Here is a 20,472-nt window from a genome sequence, read left to right on the forward strand (position 1 = left end):
TTAATTTTTAAATTTTGGTTGTTAGATTTTGTTGATTGAACACAAAGATGATGACCGGAAGCTTCACTCTAAGTAACAGGAATGAATTGTTGACTGACAGCTGGTAATTGAGTAGTGCTTTAGAGTTTGAGCACTTTCATATCTATGTTTCTGTCTTCTTTGTTCTTTGCCACACATTTATTTAGTGGGTTAATTCTCAGCTGGAAAACTCCAACTTGTACGTCAAGTACAAGCCTCTCTTCCATAGTTTTGGTGGTCACCAAAAACGAATTCATCATAGTCAGGCTTTCCTCGTAGCTCAGATGGTAAAGAATCTGCCTGCAGTGCAGGAGACCTGGGTTCGATCCCTGGGTTGGGAAGATCCCCTGGAGAAGGAAATGGCAACCCACTCCAGTATCCCTGCTTGGAAAATCCCGTGGACAGAGGAGCTTGGTGGGCTGCAGTCCATGCAAAGAGTTGGGCATGACTGAGTGTCTAACACACACCAGCTACTTTGTGCTGAGAGCTTCCCAGGTGGGTGGTGCTAGTGATAAAGAACCCACCTGCCAATACAAGAGACATGAGATGTGGGTTCAATCCTTGGGTCAGGAAGATTCCCTGGAGGAGGGCATGGCAACCCACTCCAATATTCCTGCCTGGAGAATCCCCATGGACCAAGGAGCTTGGTGGACTACAGGTCACAAAGAGTTTAAAGCGACTTAGCATGCACACATGAAAACACTTTGAAGCTGAGGTCACTCCTTGAAGCCTGAGCAAGGACCCCTCTGGGACAGCTCAGGTGGACAGGCTTTCTCTCTCTCTCAGCCTCCATCTGGTCCTGGAAAACTCTTACACACCTTTCAGAATATCCTAGAGTGTTTTGAGAAACAATTAAGACTGTTCTTGCTCCAGGAGGGTTTTAATTTCTCATATTATCTCTCTCAGTTCCTTTAGGAACGATCATATCCTGGGAACAAGGCATGTCCAATGTATCACTCCAGGAGTTAAAATCCAAAAGTGGGTTTGTATCTGTTGGTTGATCGAATGCTTGTTTCGTGTGGGTAGGAAGTGAAAGACTTTTCTTGTAGAACATACTTTCCACATGCTGAGATACCTTTGAAGACAAAATATAGTAATTAAATCTATGAATCCTTTCAATAACACAGCATATTCTTCAAAGATACAGGTGGCAGGGAGGCTGAGGTAATTCCAGGCATAGGGCATCTACACAATTGTGGAGGACACAATTCTAGGATGTGGTGGGCTTTTTATTCCAGAATTATAGTGTTTGCGATGTAAAACTGGGTATAGAGATGGTTGGAACTTACCAATTCCTGTTCTTGGTCCTGCTGTGGTTCATCAACGCACATGATTATTTCACTCAGCATTCCCCCAGCTTTCCCTTTACCAAGGACCCCACAAGAGTTCCCACAGACACCGGACTCCACCATCACAGCACCCAGCCCATCCTTCTCCGGCTGAGGCTGAAACTGTTTAGAACCTCAGCACACAGCTGGCCTCCAGTGGGCTTTGTTTTGAGACATAAATAAGGTGGCTCTGGGACTTGGTACATACTCAGTTGCGTCTGACTCTTTTGATACCCCATGGACTGAAGCCAGCCAGACTCTTCCGTCCATGGGATTCTTTAGGCAAGACTATCAGAGTGGGCTGCCATTTCCTTCTCCAGGGGATCTTCCTGACCCAGGGATCAAACCCAGTTCTCCTGTATTTGCAGGCAGATATTTTATCACCAAGTCACCAGGGAAGCCCGGGTGACTTGGGGGCCAGTACTAACCCGTGTGCTTGTGCACAAACCTGACCCTGAGGGGGACCCAGGAGATTTCTGTATTGTTCACATTGCTGTAGCTCAAACACCAAGCTCCCTCCATTCTAATAATATCTGAGTTCTCAAATTCCAGTGTTTTCTTCTCCTACCCCCCTCCTTTTGTGCCCAGTCCAGGTCTATCTCCTAGGTTTCTGTTCTGAAGTGTGGGTTTCCTCCTTCGTAGCAGTTCTTGCTGTAATGGAATTTTGCCCTTGATTCCCATTTTGGAGATGGAGATGCACTCCTGCTTGCTCACCTTCTGGGACTTTCAGATGTTGCTCAGAACCTTTCACTTTTCCTGCTTCAGTTGGACCCCTGGGCAATCCCAATCCCAAGGACTCTGTGACTGTTCTATTTGGTTGAACATCTGGCATCAGTGGGATCTCCCCCCAACCCTTTCCCCTTTCCCCACAGCTTCTGTGGAAGCCTTGCCTTGTTATGCTGACAGATGGAGCCTGGGATATAATAGCTCAGTTGGCCGGCATGGAGGCATTTACATATATCAGGAGCAGAAGAAATGACTACAGCCTCATGAAAATGATATAGAGGGGTAATGTTAATAGCAAGTGAGGAGAAGATTAAGAATGACTTGCAGTTGGCCACATTATAAAGACAAAAAAAAAAAAAACCCACAACAAAAACAAAACAAAAACACAACCAAAGTGATAAATCAAAGCAAAGAAAATCTGATTTGAGGAAAAAGAACCATGCAGTATTATTGTAAGTATTCCAAGAGATATAGTATCCTCATTAAAGAAAAACAAATCATTTAAAAGTGAATATCATATTGTACCAATGTTAATTTCTTAGCTTTGACAAATGCGCTCTCCCAGTTAACACTGGGAAAAACTAGATGAACTCTCTGCACTCTATTAGTAACTTTTCTGTATCTAAAGTTATTCCAGAATAAGAAGTTGAAAAAAAACACCACCAATGGAAACCTTGAAGTATTTGCATTAGAAATAAAGAACTTCTTTACTCTAAAAAGTTTAGATAAATAAAAATGGTTTTTGAAGGACATTTTAGAAACTCAGTACCTGGCCTGAATATATTGTAAATAGGTAGAGTACTATATAAATTCTGAAAGAATTAGTTGAGGCTTCTTGGTTTCGATTTTAGGAAGCTCATTCTTTCAACAAATAATTATTGACCTATTATGGGTTTTGCACATTCTGAGATTATTCAGTCAACAAAACAGATAAAGATCCCTGCTCTAATTGAGCTTACATTCTAGTGGGGTCAGAGAGAAATCAAAAATAAATATAAAGGTAATAAATGAGTAAACTATATTGTGTGATTGAAGGTAATAGGTGCTATGGGGGAAAAGAGAAGAGCAGAAAAAGGGATGGCAGGAGGATGTATGGGGATTGGGCTGTGTGCAATTTTAAGTAGCATGAACCACACAAACCTCATTGAGATGGGAGAGTGGAGCAAAGATGAAGGGAGCAAAGCATGAGGATGTCTGGGGGGTGAGGGGAGCACCACAGCCAGAGAGAGATGCGCTAAGGTGGAGACTGCCTAGATGTTCAAACAGCATCCAGAGGTGAATGGGCAAAAGCAGTAACTGATGGAGAGAGATGTCAAGATGAGGTCAGGAAGACAAGGGTGGTGACGGGTGGGGAGGAGCACAAATAATATATGACTTTGAAAGAGATGGGAAGCTACTGCAGATTTTGAGCAGAAGAGTGACATGATTTGTCATGTATTAGAAGAATCATTCTTTACCATTGTGTGAATAGTCTCTGGGTAGGCAGGGGCAGAGCAGGAAGAAGAGTTAGAAGGCTAATTCAGTGATCCAATGAGAGACAGTGTTGCCTTAGACGAGAATGAAGCAGTGGAGGTAGTGATGAGAAGGGATGCTATGGCTTATTTCAGCTCTTGAGACCAACTGTTAAACTTATAAGAAGTTTGCAAGCAAATTATTAAAAATACCATAATTACACATTTATTGGCTGTTCTGGGTCTTTGTGGCCGCTCTCTAGTTGCGGTGCACAGGCTTCTCATTGCGATGGTTTCTCCTACTGTGGAGCATGGGCTCTAGGCCCACAGGCTTCAATAGTTGCAGCCTAAGGGCTCAGAAGTTGTGGTTCTTGGGCTGTAGAGCACAAGCTCAATAGTTGTGGCCTAGTTTCTTCACAGCATGTAGGATCTTCCAGGATCAGGGATCAAACCCATGTTTCCTGCATCGGCAGGTGAATTCTTTACCTCTGAGCCACTGGGGAAGCCCTAAAAATGCCATTATTAAAAACTAAATGATATAAAGTTACAATTAGATATATTATATAGAAAGCTAAAGTATTAATATTAAATAGGCTTCCTAGGGGGCTCAGTGGTAAAGAATCTGCCTGTAAAGCAGGAGACGTGGTTTCAGTCCCTAGGTTGGGAAGATTCCCTGGAGAAGGAAATGGCAACCCACTGCAGTAATATTGCCTGAGAAATCTCATGGATAGAGGATCCTGGCAGACTACATTACAGTCCTTGGGGTCGCACCCAAAGACTCAGACATGATTTAGCAACTAAAGAACAACAAAATAGTAAATGCTCCAAACTTATCACTTAATTATTTTATCTACTTATTTTACTACAATTGTTTATTATCATCACTGCTTTTGAGGTTGTTTACACCTGTGCTATCTACATGGTGAAGGGAGTCTAAAATAGGGTGCTATTGTGCATCTCTTCCCAATCCTGTATTCAGTTGCATTTGGAGTTTGTCAGCCATGGTGGGAGTATTTTACACTACAGAAATGGACAAATACTGTGAATCAGGGTTCCTTTTTAAAGAGAGCAGGTCGTTAAACACTGACCAATACACCATTGTTTGGTGCCTTCCCAGCTGAACCTAGGGACATGTATTATTCCCTGTCCAATGTTTTCAGGTTCCCTTATTCTATCATGCCCAAACCCATAGAGGGCAAAAGTTTAGTAAAGAGGTTAGACAGGTATTGTTAATATTACCACCAAAGAAAGTAACATATTGCTCTTAAGCTTCATAACATTAATGCATGTTTAGTTATGAAAAATCACCCTACCTGTGACTGAATCTTCAGTGCTGGTCCCAACTTTAATCCCATAGCACTTCGAAGATGTTCCTCTGTGAGTAATGGCAAAGTCTCTCCATCAATTGCATGATCTTTAAATACCTTATTAAACATAAAAGATGTCAACTTTGTTTAAATGTCTTTTTTAAAAAAAATCTTGTTTCACATATAGATTTTCAGCTTTGGAAGAAACATTAGGACTGCTTAAGGATGACACAAAAATTGTAACGTTTCTTATTTTCAGTTACTCTCTTTTCTGTGCTTCAATGGCGTGTTGTTTGTGTTCTTTAACAACCCTTGGAGTACACTGCAGTTCTCTCTATGAAAGTGAAAAGTGAGAAAGTGTTAGTGACTCAGTCGTGTCTGACTCCTTGTGACCCCATGGACGGTAGTCCACCAGGCTCCTCTGTCTGCGGGATTTCCCAGGCAAGAATATGGGAGTGGGTTGTCATTTTCTTCTCCAGGGGATCTTTCTGACCCAGGAATCGAACCTGGATCTCCTGCATTGCATGCAGATTCTTTACTGTATAAGCCACCCAATTCTCTCAATGTAGAACTCAATTTCAACACGGAATAGTTTTTATTTGCGGGCAGGCCTATGTTTTGCTCACTGATGTATCTGTAATGCAGTGCCTGGTACAAAACAGATGTGCAATCGTCTTTGCTGGACAAATCAATGAATGAACAAATAGTCTGAGTGAAGGGATATGGGTAAAAACCATTTCAGGCAAATTTCAAACTCTCACATTTACACAGTGCCTCTGTGCCCTGCCTTAGATGAGCAGTGAAGGGAGGAGAGGAAAACGCAGGTGAGAGCTGCTGATAACACCAGCAATTGCTGGGAGGGGAACTGACTTAGTGAGGAAACAAGAGCAGGACTTGATCCTAAACACATTTGAGAAACACCTAGAAATAATTGTGCCACTCCTAGGGGTGGGGAAGGAAGCTCTGGCATCCTGTTGGTAAGAGATAATGAGTCAGTAAAGTTTGGGGTCTTTGAGTTTATGTGGCTTCTTGGTACCCACAAGGAGACATTTGGGATTATAAAGTATGAAATGCATGTAATATTATTTATTACAAGAGTGGTTATTATAAACTGGATTTTTATGACTGTGAATCACTTACTGATTAAAAATAGCGAGTTCAAACAGATTCAGTCCATCAGAAGTCAGCAATGTAACATTCATTCTACATGGGATTTCATGTTTCCGGCTATCAGAATTTTGTAACTCCATTGTACCAGTGGTTGATGTGGCACTTGATAAATGGCACAGATAAATTTTAAAAGTGACTTACTTACAGTTAATGACTAGTAATAAAATAATAAGGTTATACTCCTTGAGTAGGAAAAAATAGAACAAACATTTTTAGCAGGTATGCAAAAACATAAAGTAAGTGACTTGAAGAATAAAACTTGCCTCATAAGTAACTTGAGATTCTGCTTTCTCTAGAAGCCTCAGATATAATGATGAAATTAGAATATATTGAGTACTTACAAGATGCCAGGCACTCATTAATACAATGGTCCTTTGAGAAAGTATTATACTATTATCCCCATTTACAGATAAAAAACTGAGACACCAAGAAGAGAGGCAACTTGTCCTAGGTCACATGTCCAGAGAGTGGAAAAGCCGGGATTTGATCTTGTACTTTCATAAGCCATACTCTTAATTACTACTCTGTGACTTTTCCATTGGTCCCATGAAAAGAACAAAGGGAGAAAGAAAGAAGAAAGAAAAGAAAAGAAGAATTTAACAGCATTACACTGAAGGAAAATATCACAAAATAAGATCTGAAAACAATTATCTCTAACATCAATTAATTATGATGTAGTTAAATCATAATGTCCTTTTCTTGCTTTCTTTTCCTTTAATATATAAACCAAAGCTAAAGATGTCAGATTTAGTTGGTACATTGTTGCTTGGAATTGTGTTATTAAAATCACTTGAAAAAGTAAACTATATACTTGAAAATGTGACATTGACATAAACCTCAAAAACTTGCCAACCCACTATTTTTATCTCTGGTTTTCCCATTTTTATCACTGATAAGTGACACTGGTTTTACTTTCCAACTATCCTAGCAGTTCATTATAATTTAAAAAATAGTATTTATCTATCAGATTGAATTATATGTGTAGGCATTTTAACACATTGCCCTAGCACAAAAAAGGAATTTTAAAATAGTTTCCTACTTTTCAAATGTATTTCCTTCTTGTCCTTTTTAGAATAAAGTACATATTTCTGTTATTATGACTAGTAGCCTAAAACTTCTGATACAGAAGTACATGCCTCCAAAATGTTTGCTAAATGGATGAACAGGGAATATAGTAGATAGCTCTCATTCTTCTAGGATGTTTGACCTTTGAACCTCCTAATTTTGGGAGAATCCCTACATCTCAGAGGAGATGAAACTAAATGAGGAGATGAGGAGACTGAAACTAAAGTCAGACACTGGCTTTCCTAGCTTCCCCTGAAGCTGGGGCGTGGGCACATGACTCAAGCTCCGTCAACCGGAGGCTTCTGTTCCAGGGGAGCCAATGACATAAAAATGAAGAGATTATTAGGAATGCTCTTTGGGGTCAAAATCAAGTTAGACAGAACTCGTTACGAAGGAAGTGTATTTCAAAATGTCTTATTTTTTTAAAATGTCACTTTACTTAAAAAAAAAAATTTAAATGTTACGTCACCTGAGCATAGTCTGAACAACCCGGAAGACCACTAATGAAGTTGTACACATCATTCACGGTCCATTTCTGAATATCTTCATTCAAAGATAGATTTTCCTTGATTGTAAGCAGTACGTGTGTTCCTTTAAAATGGAAAGGAAGTTATTTTGTGGGAAAGGGTGAAGCTAAGAGTACAGTTTTATATGTAGTTGTATTAATTACCTCATATTCTACTACCACAGAGCAACTCCTTGATGTAGATCTGTATGTAACTCCCTTAAAAGCTATTGAGTTATGGAGAGATGATTTCTAAAGAAGCTTAGCTGTCTCCTTTCTTTTCTTCCTCTAAAGGATCTTTAATGATTGCCTTATCATAAATAAAAACAAAGTTCCAGCTTCTCTCAGATTTCAATAGAAATACCTTGTGGATTGCATTCTCCAGATTAACACCATGTTCTATGATGTTACATGATTTATGATGCTCTCTAAGCCATATAACAATTTAGCTCCATCTTCATCAAAATGGCAAATTAATATTTTGTCAGGGAAACAGCTGGTGTGGTGGCTAAATTACACATACCCTGATCCCTGTGTTTTAAAATATTTTTATCTAAAGAAATTCCAGTTGTTTTTTTTTTAATCTAAAAAAGTTCTAGAAAACTATTCAGTGTGTTTGGCAGGGGATAGTGTGTTAATACTTTTAGGTTAAACTGTATCATAATAATAATGAAAGAGATTGAAAGAGATATAACAATAATATAACAATATATATTGTTATATGTATATATTGAGAATATATGTTATATTGAGAATATAACAATAATTGAAAGTGGTTCTGTTTGTCTATTTTTTCTATTACTACACTTAAATACAGAGGAGATTGAATCATACTTCTAAGAAAGAAGCCCCTCTAATTTGTGCTGAAGAGACTAAATTAGATTAAAATTTTAATTAAAAATTCTGGTAGGTTTTCCCATCCTTCCTCATACCTTTCTAGACTTCACTGAAAACTCTCTATATAGTAATATATAAAAAGAGGTACATTTCACTGTTATGGCTGATTGGAACTAATGTAAAAAGTTTTTCAAGAGCGGGTAATCCTAAGTAGGATGGATAAAAGCAACACAATGGTTACAGATCACTGTGTAATAATTTCACGGGCCTGACAACCTGTGGTTCCTGAGGATTGGCCCCTGGACCCCTACCTGGCTGAGTTGATCGATGAGCTGGGGGGTACACCCCATTCTTTTCTCCACAGGCTGCCAAACCATGCTCTGAGGCCTTCTCCTTCCCGTCGTCCCAAGCCTTTTCTTCCAGGGGGGTTCCCTGAGCTCCCCAAGGCTTTCTGTGGCTGGGCTCCAGCTCTCCACAGGTGTCAGCAAGAGCTGTGGTTGGCTTTTCACTGGTTTCACCCAATGTGTGATTGTCCACAGCCTCCATTTCTGGGTCTTTTGTATACTCATTCTCTTCATAGAGAACTGCATGGGTTTGGCCTAGGGGCTTTTCTTCTACTTGACGTTTAGAACTCTCAGGGTCACTGTCTAGAACTTTCCGACTCCCGGTACCCCTCCTGAGACGACGACATTTCTGCCCCCAGTTCTCCGTAAAGCGTGGACCAGTCGCCACTATCATGGGGTTTCCCGGAAGGTTTCTCAGGGTGCTTCTGTGAACGTGCAGGTCACTGGCTGGGAGCATGCCCCTGCCATGGAAGGTGGCTGGGCCCACAGGGATACTGGAGCTATAAATGAATGGGATCCCTAGGCCTGCTAGTCCCTTAGAATTAACTTTTTCTATTCTCCTTTGCTGGTAAATGGCATGCATTTCCATTTCCATCCTAAAAACAAAACAAAATATTTTATAAACCCAAGAAGACCATTAGAAAAATACTTTCAATGGCCCTCTGCCTTCCCTAATGTAGCACCTCTGCTTTTCCTGTAAGTCTTTAGGCCATTTATCTGAAGTTTGTTGGGCATAAATGCAAATCTCCCAGAAAGCCACTGGAAGGAGAGTTCAGAGTAAGATCGGAGGATGAAGGGTTTGGCTAAGTCTCACAGTGGAAGTCCAAGGCCAGTCTTTAGAACAGTATCTCTACTGGATAAGGCAATTTTAGCAGGTATGGGAAGAACACAACACAGAATAGTTTCTTGCCAGAGATTAATCCTCAAAGAAACTAAAGTCCTGGGAAGAAGATTTTAAACATTGCACTACAATTTTAGTGAGACTGAAGAAGTGCAGTAGGTCTCAACTGTTAAAATTAATGACTTGGTAAGGGTAGGGGAAGGGAGGAGGAGTGGAGGGCTTGTTGGTATTTTTGCTTACTTTACTTTGCTTATTGGTCATCACCTGAACCCCTTAGTGTCCACTGATGAGAAAGTTGACTCTGATGCCTTTTCTCACCCACAGCCATACCCTGGTCATTATTACTGTCTTCTCATGATTGCTAAAGGCTGCTTTTAGGCTAACAAGGGGCTTTCTGGGCTCTGATGGCATAGTTTGAAGTGGGGTTGGCAAGCTTGACTCCTAGACTCCTATCTTTGGGCAGAATTGAAGTCATTTAAGACAGAATTGCCAAAATGAATTTCAAAAGAATCATAGGTAGGTGTTTAATTATGAGACATTGACTGACTATTATGATCTATGAACTTAGCTTCACTGTGTAATTTCTAATCTTGCTTTTATCCTTAACCAACCTGTGTACATGTTTGTATATGTCTCTTTTTGTAGTATTCCTGAAATACTTTTTGAAAGTAATCAGAATGTCTGTGTATATGTATATAATCAGTGAATACACATATACAAATCCCCGGAGAAGGAAATGGCAACCCACACCAGTATTCTTGCTTGGAAAATCCCATGGACAGAGAAGCTTGGCAGGCTATAGCCCGTGGAGTCACAAAGAGTCAGACACAACTGAGTGCCTAAACAACAAAGACATATACACAAATGTAACAACATATACAAAAACAACAATATACATACATAATAAATGAATGAATATATATAAAAGTATATAAATAACATATATATATTTATACTAAATGAATACACAGACAAGTGAATGAATAGAAAATAATTAAAACAAATTGTTACATTACCTGGCAGTATGCTGCCTTTGAATCATTTCATTCCTTCTAGCCATTGCTTTTATGGATTCAGGTGGCAAAATGCCCCAACCTTAAACAAGAAAACCACCATCTCACCCCATGAACAAATTAACAATATCCACTTGAAGATAATAAAAAGAAAATATAATGATTTAAAACAGTATCTGCAAAAAACCACCAACGGAGCACAATGTTGGAAACGATGTCAATTCATGACTGTCAGCATCTTAGAGTCACTTTGGTGATTGCATGATAACACTAAATAATTTTGGGGGGAGGGGATGTACTGTATGGCTTGCAGGATCTTATTTCCATGATACTGAACCAGGGGTCCTGCAATGAAAGCGCTGTGTCCTAATCACTGGACTGCCAGGAAATCCCCCAGATAATTTTTTCCTTTAAGTATGGGTCTCATAACTGGCAATGTTTTCCTACCATACTTCAAAAGGAAAAAGATGAAATTAACTGTGGATCTCTTGACTACTTGCTTTTGAAATAAAAATTGATGACTGTTTTGTGTTTTTGGGGGGGCGCAAGAAGAATTAGTTGACCTTAAAAAAAAAGTAACTAAGTTCTTCCTGATGTACTGAAATCCCTGGAAATAAATACAGTGATTTAAGGGGATAAAATACGAGGTTCTCTATGTTGACTTTTTGGTGCAGCTGAGGCAAATACTTTTTACAAAACAATTTCAATGGAGTTGAACAGCAATTACATTCTTTGTGTCAACCTTTCAAAATGTCTTGAAATAATGTCAGCATCATCAGAATTCAAGGCTCTATTCTTGCCTGGTAAATTCATGCTTATACTGATCTTTTTTTCTCTCTCTGGATTCCTAACACATTTACAGTCTATGCTGGTGCTTCTCAAATCATCCATGGTGAAGGATTATTTTTTTCTTTTAAAATTTCCAACCCATCATGGACTCTTTAAAAATACATAAATGATGTTTTAGGAAATTGAAATGAAAACAAGAATGAACACCAGCACAACTTGAAACGATCAGATTAATAGACATAAAATTACTCTGTCAAATGGCTGTAAAAGTTTCTAAACCTTTCTGTTTATGTATTTATTGTTGAAACACTTCTCAGACCAGCATAGGTCCTACAGACCACACTCTAACAATAACAGACACACAAATGACCCTGATTATACATAGTTTTGTTCAATGATAGTTTTTCATGTATAAATCTGTTTTCCCCAACAACAGGGTTAGTATCATGAAGCCTAGAACAGATTTTATACTTGCCTTGCTCCAAGCTAGCAGAGCTCATTAAACTCCTGTTAATAACAACCTATCTTGAAGTACACCATACTCTATTTTTATGAGATTCTTTCTCAGTTGTAAAATTCAGAGGGTAGATGACGTAAACTCTAAAGGTTCTTCTGACTCTAAAACTCTATGTTTTTGTAGTTCAGTGGTTTCAAGATATGCTCCTTGAGATAGCAGGCAAGCATGAAACTGCCAACCCATGGGCTAATCCCCAAGGATGCAGAGAACGTCCGCGTAAAAAGACCAGCGCAGAGGGCACAGTTCTCATTACCTAGATTTTAGCATTACCTAGATTTTAGCATCCTGTAAAATCTGGACTCATCAAATCTATTTCAAGTTTCTTTTTCTTTCTTAAATACTTGACATCAAATTTAGTGCTAGTCCAGTTGTGATAATACACTCTTTACCTAACATCCCAGTTTTTGAAATTGATCCGTCTCAATTCCTTTTTTCCTAACTTAACTTAGTAGCTCATTTTTTATAGGACCGAGGCCCTACCTTGCTCTTGCTTACTCTCTTACACATCAGCCGTGGGATGTGTAACCCATCAGGGTGGGAGACTGACCTCTGTACCTGGGACAGGTTGTCAGCCTGCCTGTTCGTATCCAGCTATTAGCAGTTTCTGGATTTTTTTTTTTTTTTAGTTTCTGGATTTTTAACCACTAAAAAGCTCTCCCTGGACCAGCAATGCAACTATTTCACAGGTCTGCTTATCTGTTACCTGTAACTTTGGGCTATGTATTTACTGGGCTCTTGCTGCCAGAGGGGGCTACCATCCAGGTTCAGTTGCTGGGCCTATCACACCCCAGTGGGTGCATCCAGTTTCCAATCTGGCCCTTGCTCAGATTCATCAAAGCAGATCCATGCACTGTGGTATGCAATATGCTCAAATCCAGGCAGGTCATCGTCTTCAATGGCCCTGACACCGATCATATTTCTTTTTGTCTCAGGCTTTTTACTCACATTATTCCTATCAAACGTTGTTGGAATTGGAGAACCGGGACAAACAGAAACTCACTGAATACAGTTTTGAGAAGATAAGATGCATCAGTTTGATCTTCAATGTTGTGAGGAAATTCTCATCTCTTATTCTCTCTGGAGCCCCACATTCATGTTTTTGTTGACACTACTCTGCTGAAATTGCTCCTACTGAGATAATTAATGACCTCTGCAAATCTACGTCTAATCATATATTCTTGGTCCTCATCTTACTTGATCTCTGAGCTGCATGCTTGACACAATTGCTTACTCTTTCCTTTTTTTTCACAATTGTTACTTTTTTTTTCTTTCTTTTTTTTTTTTTATTAGTTGGAGGCTAATTACTTCACAACATTTCAGTGGATTTTGTCATACATTGACATGAATCAGCCATGGAGTTACATGTATTCCCCATCCCGATCCCCCCTCCCGCCTCCCTCTCCACCCGATTCCTCTGGGTCTTCCCAGTGCACCAGGCCTGAGCACTTGTCTCATGCATCCCACCTGGGCTGGTGATCTGAAAAATATGGAACGCTTCACGAATTTGCGTGTCATCCTTGCACAGGGGCCATGCTAATCTTCTCTGTATCGTTCCAATTTTAGTATATGTGCTGCCGAAGCGAGCACTTACTCTTTCCTTAAAAGCACTTTCGTCCTTGGCTTCCAGGCCTCTATCCTCTTCTGGGTTTTCTCTCACTCCACTGGTTGCTCCTTCTATATCTCCCCTTCATCTTCTAGATCCTGTTGGTGTGTCCTAGGGGTCATCCTTTTAACTTCTAACTCATCCTTTTTAACTCACTTTATAAATGATCTCATCGAGTCTCATATATACTGATGATTTCCAAAGTTAAATCTCCAGGTCATCTCCAGATGTCCTCTCTGGACTGCAGCTGCCTTCTGGACATCTCCTACTGATTGTCAGGTAGTCATTGCAAATGCCTGTGCTATCTCTCCCACCCCCAAAACTCTTCCTTTCACCGTCTTCCTCAACTCAGTGAATAGCAACTCCCCCTTTCCCACTTCTCAGCCAAAATTTTTTATGTCTTCCTTAACACCGCTCCTCTCCTCACATCTCATATCTAAACTCTGAGCAAATCCTGTTGTTTCTACCTTCAAAGTATTTACAGAATCAAACCATTTCTTACTATTCCTACTGTAACCACTCAGGGCCAAGCCATCATCATCTTTTGACTATTCTAATAGCCCATCAACTCCCGTCAGTTTAACTACAGAACTTGAATCCTATCAAGTTTGTCCCTAACACAGTAGCCAGAGTGATCCTGGTAAAATGTAAGTCAGACCATGTCATTCCTTTGCTCAGACTCCTCAAGAGCTTTCCCTGTTCTCCCAAGTAGAAGGCAAGTTCTCACTGGCCTATCAGACCAAATATAAACTGCCCCAGGGCCTTTTACTCTCAGATCTCATCTCCTTATGACTTCATCAGTTCCTTGTAAGGTAAGACAGATATTAATTGCAGATTTTCGTGTTATTCATCAGTAAATTGATGGTTTGAGGAGTTAAGCAACTTACACAGTAGTGGAACCAAGATTTAAACCTAGGTAGTAATTATAGAAACTGTAAACATTATCACCATACAGTTTCGCCTCCAAAATTTAGCAATAAATTTCATGGCAAGCTTAATGCAGCAATTCAGTTCACAGTGGTTCCAGAGATGAGAGACATCAGTTTCTAATACCTGAGTAGACACGATTGGACAGCAAGTTTGGCATGTTGACATTTGATAGAGCAGAAGATCCATACTGGGAAGGAACACAAAACTGTCTTGGGTCAGCTGGTGCTACAGTAGGAGGCAATAAATCTCTAAGGAAAAAGATACAAAACAGATAAAATGAAAATGTATTTGTACAAAATTTCCATTGCATAGGCAGTGAGATTTTTGTTTAATTGCCATATGGGATTCTATCATTTCTTCCCCAAATGAAGTATGAAAGTCCTGCAATCTCTATTGGTTTAAGAAGAAATATGATAAGAAAAATGGGGAGGCAAGACTCTAGCAGGGAAGGACTGACCCACCTGACAACATAACAGAGAAAGCAGGAAAGTTTTAGGGATGTTAGGGGAAAAAATGATCTAATCAAATCAATACCAATGTTCGATTTTTCATGACTATATACTGTTCTTGACCATAACAGTCTTTCCTTATTTGATGAACACACTCGGGCTTGAGTTTTGCCGTCTGGAATCAGTCACTACCTGGATGGATGATTTACTTCTCCAAACTTCAGTGGTCTCTAGAAGTCCAACTTTATTGTTCATGCTCCATGAATAAGTATAATAATGAATTTTACTTTCTCCCCAGATTCCAGAATATATATTAAAAAGAAAAGAAGACAGGAAGGTGCCAGAATGTGCAACCAAAATACTGATAATTTCACTTTTATTGCAAAGAAAGAATTCTTCTATCACAGGAAACCTAGGATATCACATTGTTAGGGACTGAACTGTTTCCCCCTCTAAAATCCACATGTTAGAAGTCCTAATCACCCCCATGTGACTCTGTTTTGGAGATAGGACCTTTAAGGAGGTAATTAGAGTTAAATGAAGTCATAAGGGTGGAGCCCTTACCCAATAGGACTGGTGTCCTTATAAGAAAGAGAAGAGGCACCAGAAATGCTTGCACACAGAAAAAAAGGCATGTGGGGACACATTGAAAAGGCACCCGAGTCTGCAAGCTGAGGAGGGAAGCCTTGGGAGAAACCAAACCTGCCAGCACCTTGATCTAGGACTTTTAGCCTCTAGAACTGTGAGACATAAAATTAAGCCAGCCAGTCTGTGATACTTTGTTATGGGCAGCACTAGCGTACTACCCATCCTCGTTTGCACCTATGCAATGCCTGTCACATGGCAGGTGCTCCTTAGCTATTTACTGAGAGAGGATGTCAAAGAGGTTTCAGAGGGGAACTTTGTTGAACATGTGGCCAGCAGACTTACTGCACCACAGTTCCTTAAGATAACATTAGACTATAAGACAACACTGAGGTTAAAGCATTTGGAAACTTAGTAACATCCATTTTCTCCTTAGACCAGAATATCATATTGGAGAGGAATACCTATCCACGCTTGGAGGTTCAAATGGTGAGGGAATCAGTGGAATTCTCTGCTGCCCTGATGCTGGCAGTAGAGGGTTCATGGCCATCATTGGATTTATCATCAATATCTCTCGCCACTGATGGAGTTCTAAAAAAAAAAAGATAGATATGTCAACATATACCTCCATTTTTTGGCAAACTGAATTCTTCTTGAAATGATGAACACCTTTTGTATTTTCCCAATACTTGGGAAGAGTAGCTACACCAAGCTTTCAGTTACACAAAAACCCCTCCATTGTAAGCACCCAGATTCAATTGTTGAACCCTGTGTGCCTTTGGAATTTGTTGGAGAGCCCACAGATAACACCACACCACATGACGACCAATAATAAAATTAAACCAGTTTTGCAAGATTCCAGAAATACCATTTTCTTTTATTACAATGCATTTTGATTTCTATACTTCCTGAGGCACAAATGCATGTATGCGCCCACATGTTAAATTACACGCCAGTCAGAATGGCTGCTATCTAAAAGTCTACAAGCAATAAATGCTGGAGAGGGTGTGGAGAAAAGGGAACCCTCTTACACTGTTGGTGGGAATGCAAACTAGTACAGCCACTATGGAGAACAGTGTGGAGATTTCTTAAAAAACTGGAAATGGGACTGCCATATGACCCAGAAATCCCACTCCTGGGCATTCACACCAAGGAAACCAGATCTGAAAGAGACACGTGCACCCCAATGTTCATCGCAGCACTGTTTACAATAGCCAGGACATGGAAACAACCTAGATGCCCATCAGCAGACGAATGGATAAGGAAATTGTGGTACATATACATTATGGAATATTATTCAGCCATTAAAAAGAATTCACTTGAATCAGTTCTAATGAGATGAATGAAACTGGAGCCCATTATACAGAGTGAAGTAAGCCAGAAAGATAAAGACCAATACAGTATACTAACGCATATATATGGAATTTAAAAAGATGGTAATGATAACCCTATATGCAAAACAGAAAAAGAGACACAGATATACAGAACAGACTTTTAGATTCTGTGGGAGAAGGCGAGGGTGGGATGTTCTGAGAGAATAGCATTGAAACAAGTATACTATCAAGTGTGAAACAGATCACCAGCCCAGGTTGGATGCATGAGACAAGTGCTCAGGGCTGGTGCACTGGGAAGACCCAGAGGGATGGGATGGGGAGGGAGGCAGGAGGGGGGATTGGGACGGGGAACACATGTAAATCCATGGCTGATTCATGTCAATGTATGGCAAAAACCACTACAATATTGTAAAGTAATTAGCCTCCAACAAATAAAAAGAAAAAAAAGAAATTTGAAAAGATTAAAACAGAAAAGAGGAGGAAAATCTTCCTAAAGGCCCAAAACACATCTAATTAAAGTGAATAGAGGCTGATTTCATGAGACTGTGTCTAACTAAAACAAGTTATATCCAAACATATAATACATAAACACAAGCTTTCATAACTTTATCTAGAACCTAGTGATCAGAAAATGTGACCATTGTAAAAGAGATAAAATTTTGTTTACATTTTCTTGTTAATTATTAACATTCTTTGAATAATTTTAAATATTAAAAGGGTGCTAGTCAAACAGGTTACTTTAGCTTCTTCATCCTCAACTGTTACTTTTTAAAAAATTGAGATAGACAACTATTTTTGAGAAAAAAAAAAAAGGAAATTAGGAAGAAAATGTTCTAACTTTTCAAAGTAGCGATGTTTCTTTTTCTCTTTCTCATGCATATATTTAATTTTTAAAATAGTTAATACAGTCATATGATTCCAAAACTAAAAATATAATGGTATTTAAGTAAGCAATTGGGGCTTCCCAGGTCGGGCTAGTGCTAGTGGTAAAGAATCTGCCTGCCAATGCAGGAGACATAAGAGAGGCGAGTTCAAACCCTGGGTTGGGAAGATCCCCTGGAGGAGGGCTTGGCCACTCCAGTGTTCTTGTCTGGAGATCCCATGGACAGAGGAGCCTGGCAGGCTACAGTCCACGGGGTTGCAAAGAGTCAGACATGACTGAAGTGACCTAGCACGCATGCATGCAACTAGGCAATCACTTCTTCAGCTTCTTTTCCAGATCTAAACCTACTGATCAAATTGGAAATTCAAGTCCATAGGTCACTTAACACTGGCTTTCACCATTCATATATTTTTTAAAAAGTTCTTTATGTAGATTTATTTTCATTGTATATCTGGGAGGCCAATATAATTTCCTCTCTGACAGTGGCCTCAGGGTAGTGACCTGTCAGACTCAGGATAAAAATATCTGCCAGATGTCTGCCAGCCAGAGTAAGATGCCAGGAAAGAACACAGACCAGGTGTATCGGCTGTGGGCTTGCATCTCTGGCGAGGACACCGTGCCGTGGCTTGGACCCTCCATATCTGAGGTTTGGTGCACAGCCATCTTTTTCATTATACAAAAGAACAACGGGCTAAGGCAGGCTGCTCAGTTGGTGCTAAGTGGCCAAGGTATAGTAGGCTCTTCCAGTTTTTGGAAAAGTCATTTTAATAAAGGTTTGAGAACTCTATTCTTTCACTGTGGGAAATAACAACAACAACAACGACGCGGGACACAACTTGATGTTTCCTTTTGAAACATGACTGAACATTGATTTGTGTCATGAATTGACAGATTCTGGTAGAAGTTTGAACTTAGCTATGAGTGAGACAATCTTTGAAACTATAACGTACCATGTTCGTCTGGCATGTTATGAGATGCCTGAGACCAATTTGGAGGAAGGAGAAGGCAGAAAGGGAGCAGTACAAAATCCCTCCAGAGCAAGCATTGCCTAGAGGCTGACCACCCTGCTACCTTACACATGTTACCACAGGGAAGTGCCATGGAGGTTAGTTAACCAAAAGTTGATGAGATCATCTCACTTTGGGATTCCTCCAAAGCAGGCTGGGCCAAGGACTTGAATGCAGGTAAGGTGGTGCAGTGGTAAAGAATCTGCCTGCCAATGCAGGAGATGCAAGAGGGTTCGAATCTTCTGTCTAGAAGATCCCTGGAGGAGGGCATAGTCACCCACTCCAGTATTCTTGCCTGAATAATCCCATGAACAGAGGAACCTGGAGGGCTACAGTCCATGGGGTTGCAAAGAGTCAGACACGACTGAGCACACACATACAAACACATACACACAATTCCTTTGGGAGGGGAATCCCAGGAAACCTATTTGAGGGAGTAGGTAAGTGAGACCAGGGAGAGAAGAAAGCCCACCTTCTAATGTCATTCCACCGGATAATCGACACAAATGCCTTTCTTCTGGACCTCCGGATTCTCCAGGCAGAGGCATATTTCTACAAGGCTCTGTAGGGTCCATGGTCTGCAACCACACAGCATGATTTTTTTCAGTTATTCATGTGTTCAGTGAAACAAGTGAGGAACTCAAGGGTATCAGGCCCTTTGGAGTTGAAGAAGTGAGGCATCAGAGACAAGCCTCACCCAAAGCCCTCCTTGGTACCGTACCTGTTTTGGATTCCACAATGCTTGGGTCTTCTTTCTTTCATTTTGTGCAATACCAGGGGGATTGAATATAATCTATAAAATTTTGTAACCCTTCTGAGATGGTTTATTATTTTTAATTGGCCTATCAAATTTTTACTTAAAATGTAAACTATCCCAGAGTCTAGGGAAATGTCTCTATGTTAGGAAAGTCCCTGGGAGTACAAGGAGTCATTGGCATCTACTACACCTGAACGTGATGGTCTGGGCTCCTCTTGGCTTCCCTACTTTCTGTTCATCTTTACACTTGTGAGCAAGTGCTCATTTACATATAACTATAACATCTCTTGAAGCCCCCATTTTTTTTAAAACCATTGCCCAGTGCTATAGAACTCATGTCTCCCCTCAAAATTCATAGATTGAAACCTAATCCCCCAAACAATGGTATTTGGAGGTGAGGTCTTTGGGAGGTGATTTTGGTCATGAGGGTGAAGCCCTCACGTATGGAATTAGTACCCTTAGAAAAGAGACTTCAGAGAGGTCCCTCAACTTTCCCTCCACATGGTATACAGTGAGAAGAAGGCCATCTTTGAACCAGGAAGCAGGCCCGCACCAGACACTGAATCTGTTAGTGCCTTGATCTTGGACTTTCTTACCTCCAGAACTGAGAAAAAGTAATTTCTGTGTTTATAAGCCACCCAGACTATACTATTCTGTTATAGCAGCCTGAATGGATGAAGGGAACTTTTAATGTTGTACCTGTTATCTTTTGAATGTCCCAAATTTCATATATGTATATTTTATAATTGTATATCTATTTATTTTTACATAGACATTATTTTTTAGAGCAGTTTTGGGTTCACAGCAAAACTGAGTAGACAGTAGAAAGAATTCACATGTACCTCTCCCCTACACATGCATAGCCTCCCGACTATCAATGTCCTGCAACAGAGTCTTACATTCATTACAGTGATGAACCTACATTGACACATCGCTATTACCAAAAGTCCAAAGGTTAGCTTGCGATTGGCTCACTCTTTGGGTTGTACATCCTTTGGGTTTTGACAAATGTA

General features: G+C 40.1%; 1 protein-coding gene and 1 non-coding gene across 2 annotated transcripts; both read right to left on the reverse strand.

Annotated features, from left to right (window-relative positions):
* Positions 1-898: 898 nt before the first annotated feature.
* Positions 899-16,028, reverse strand: SAMD7 (sterile alpha motif domain containing 7). Its single transcript, XM_043474081.1, has 7 exons — positions 15,943-16,028; positions 14,568-14,692; positions 10,609-10,687; positions 8,719-9,347; positions 7,535-7,656; positions 4,837-4,947; positions 899-1,093 (listed from the first exon to the last, which is right to left on the reverse strand). The coding sequence occupies exons 1-7, from the start codon at positions 16,026-16,028 to the stop codon at positions 899-901; spliced, it is 1,347 nt and encodes a 448-aa protein (XP_043330016.1).
* On the reverse strand, positions 13,392-13,498 carry LOC122445599. The gene has a single exon (XR_006270568.1). It is a non-coding gene; the product is annotated as a U6 spliceosomal RNA (small nuclear RNA).
* Positions 16,029-20,472: the final 4,444 nt, after the last annotated feature.

The sequence above is a fragment of the Cervus canadensis genome, chromosome 7, assembly GCF_019320065.1.
Source record: "Cervus canadensis isolate Bull #8, Minnesota chromosome 7, ASM1932006v1, whole genome shotgun sequence".
NCBI lineage: Eukaryota > Metazoa > Chordata > Mammalia > Artiodactyla > Cervidae > Cervus > Cervus canadensis.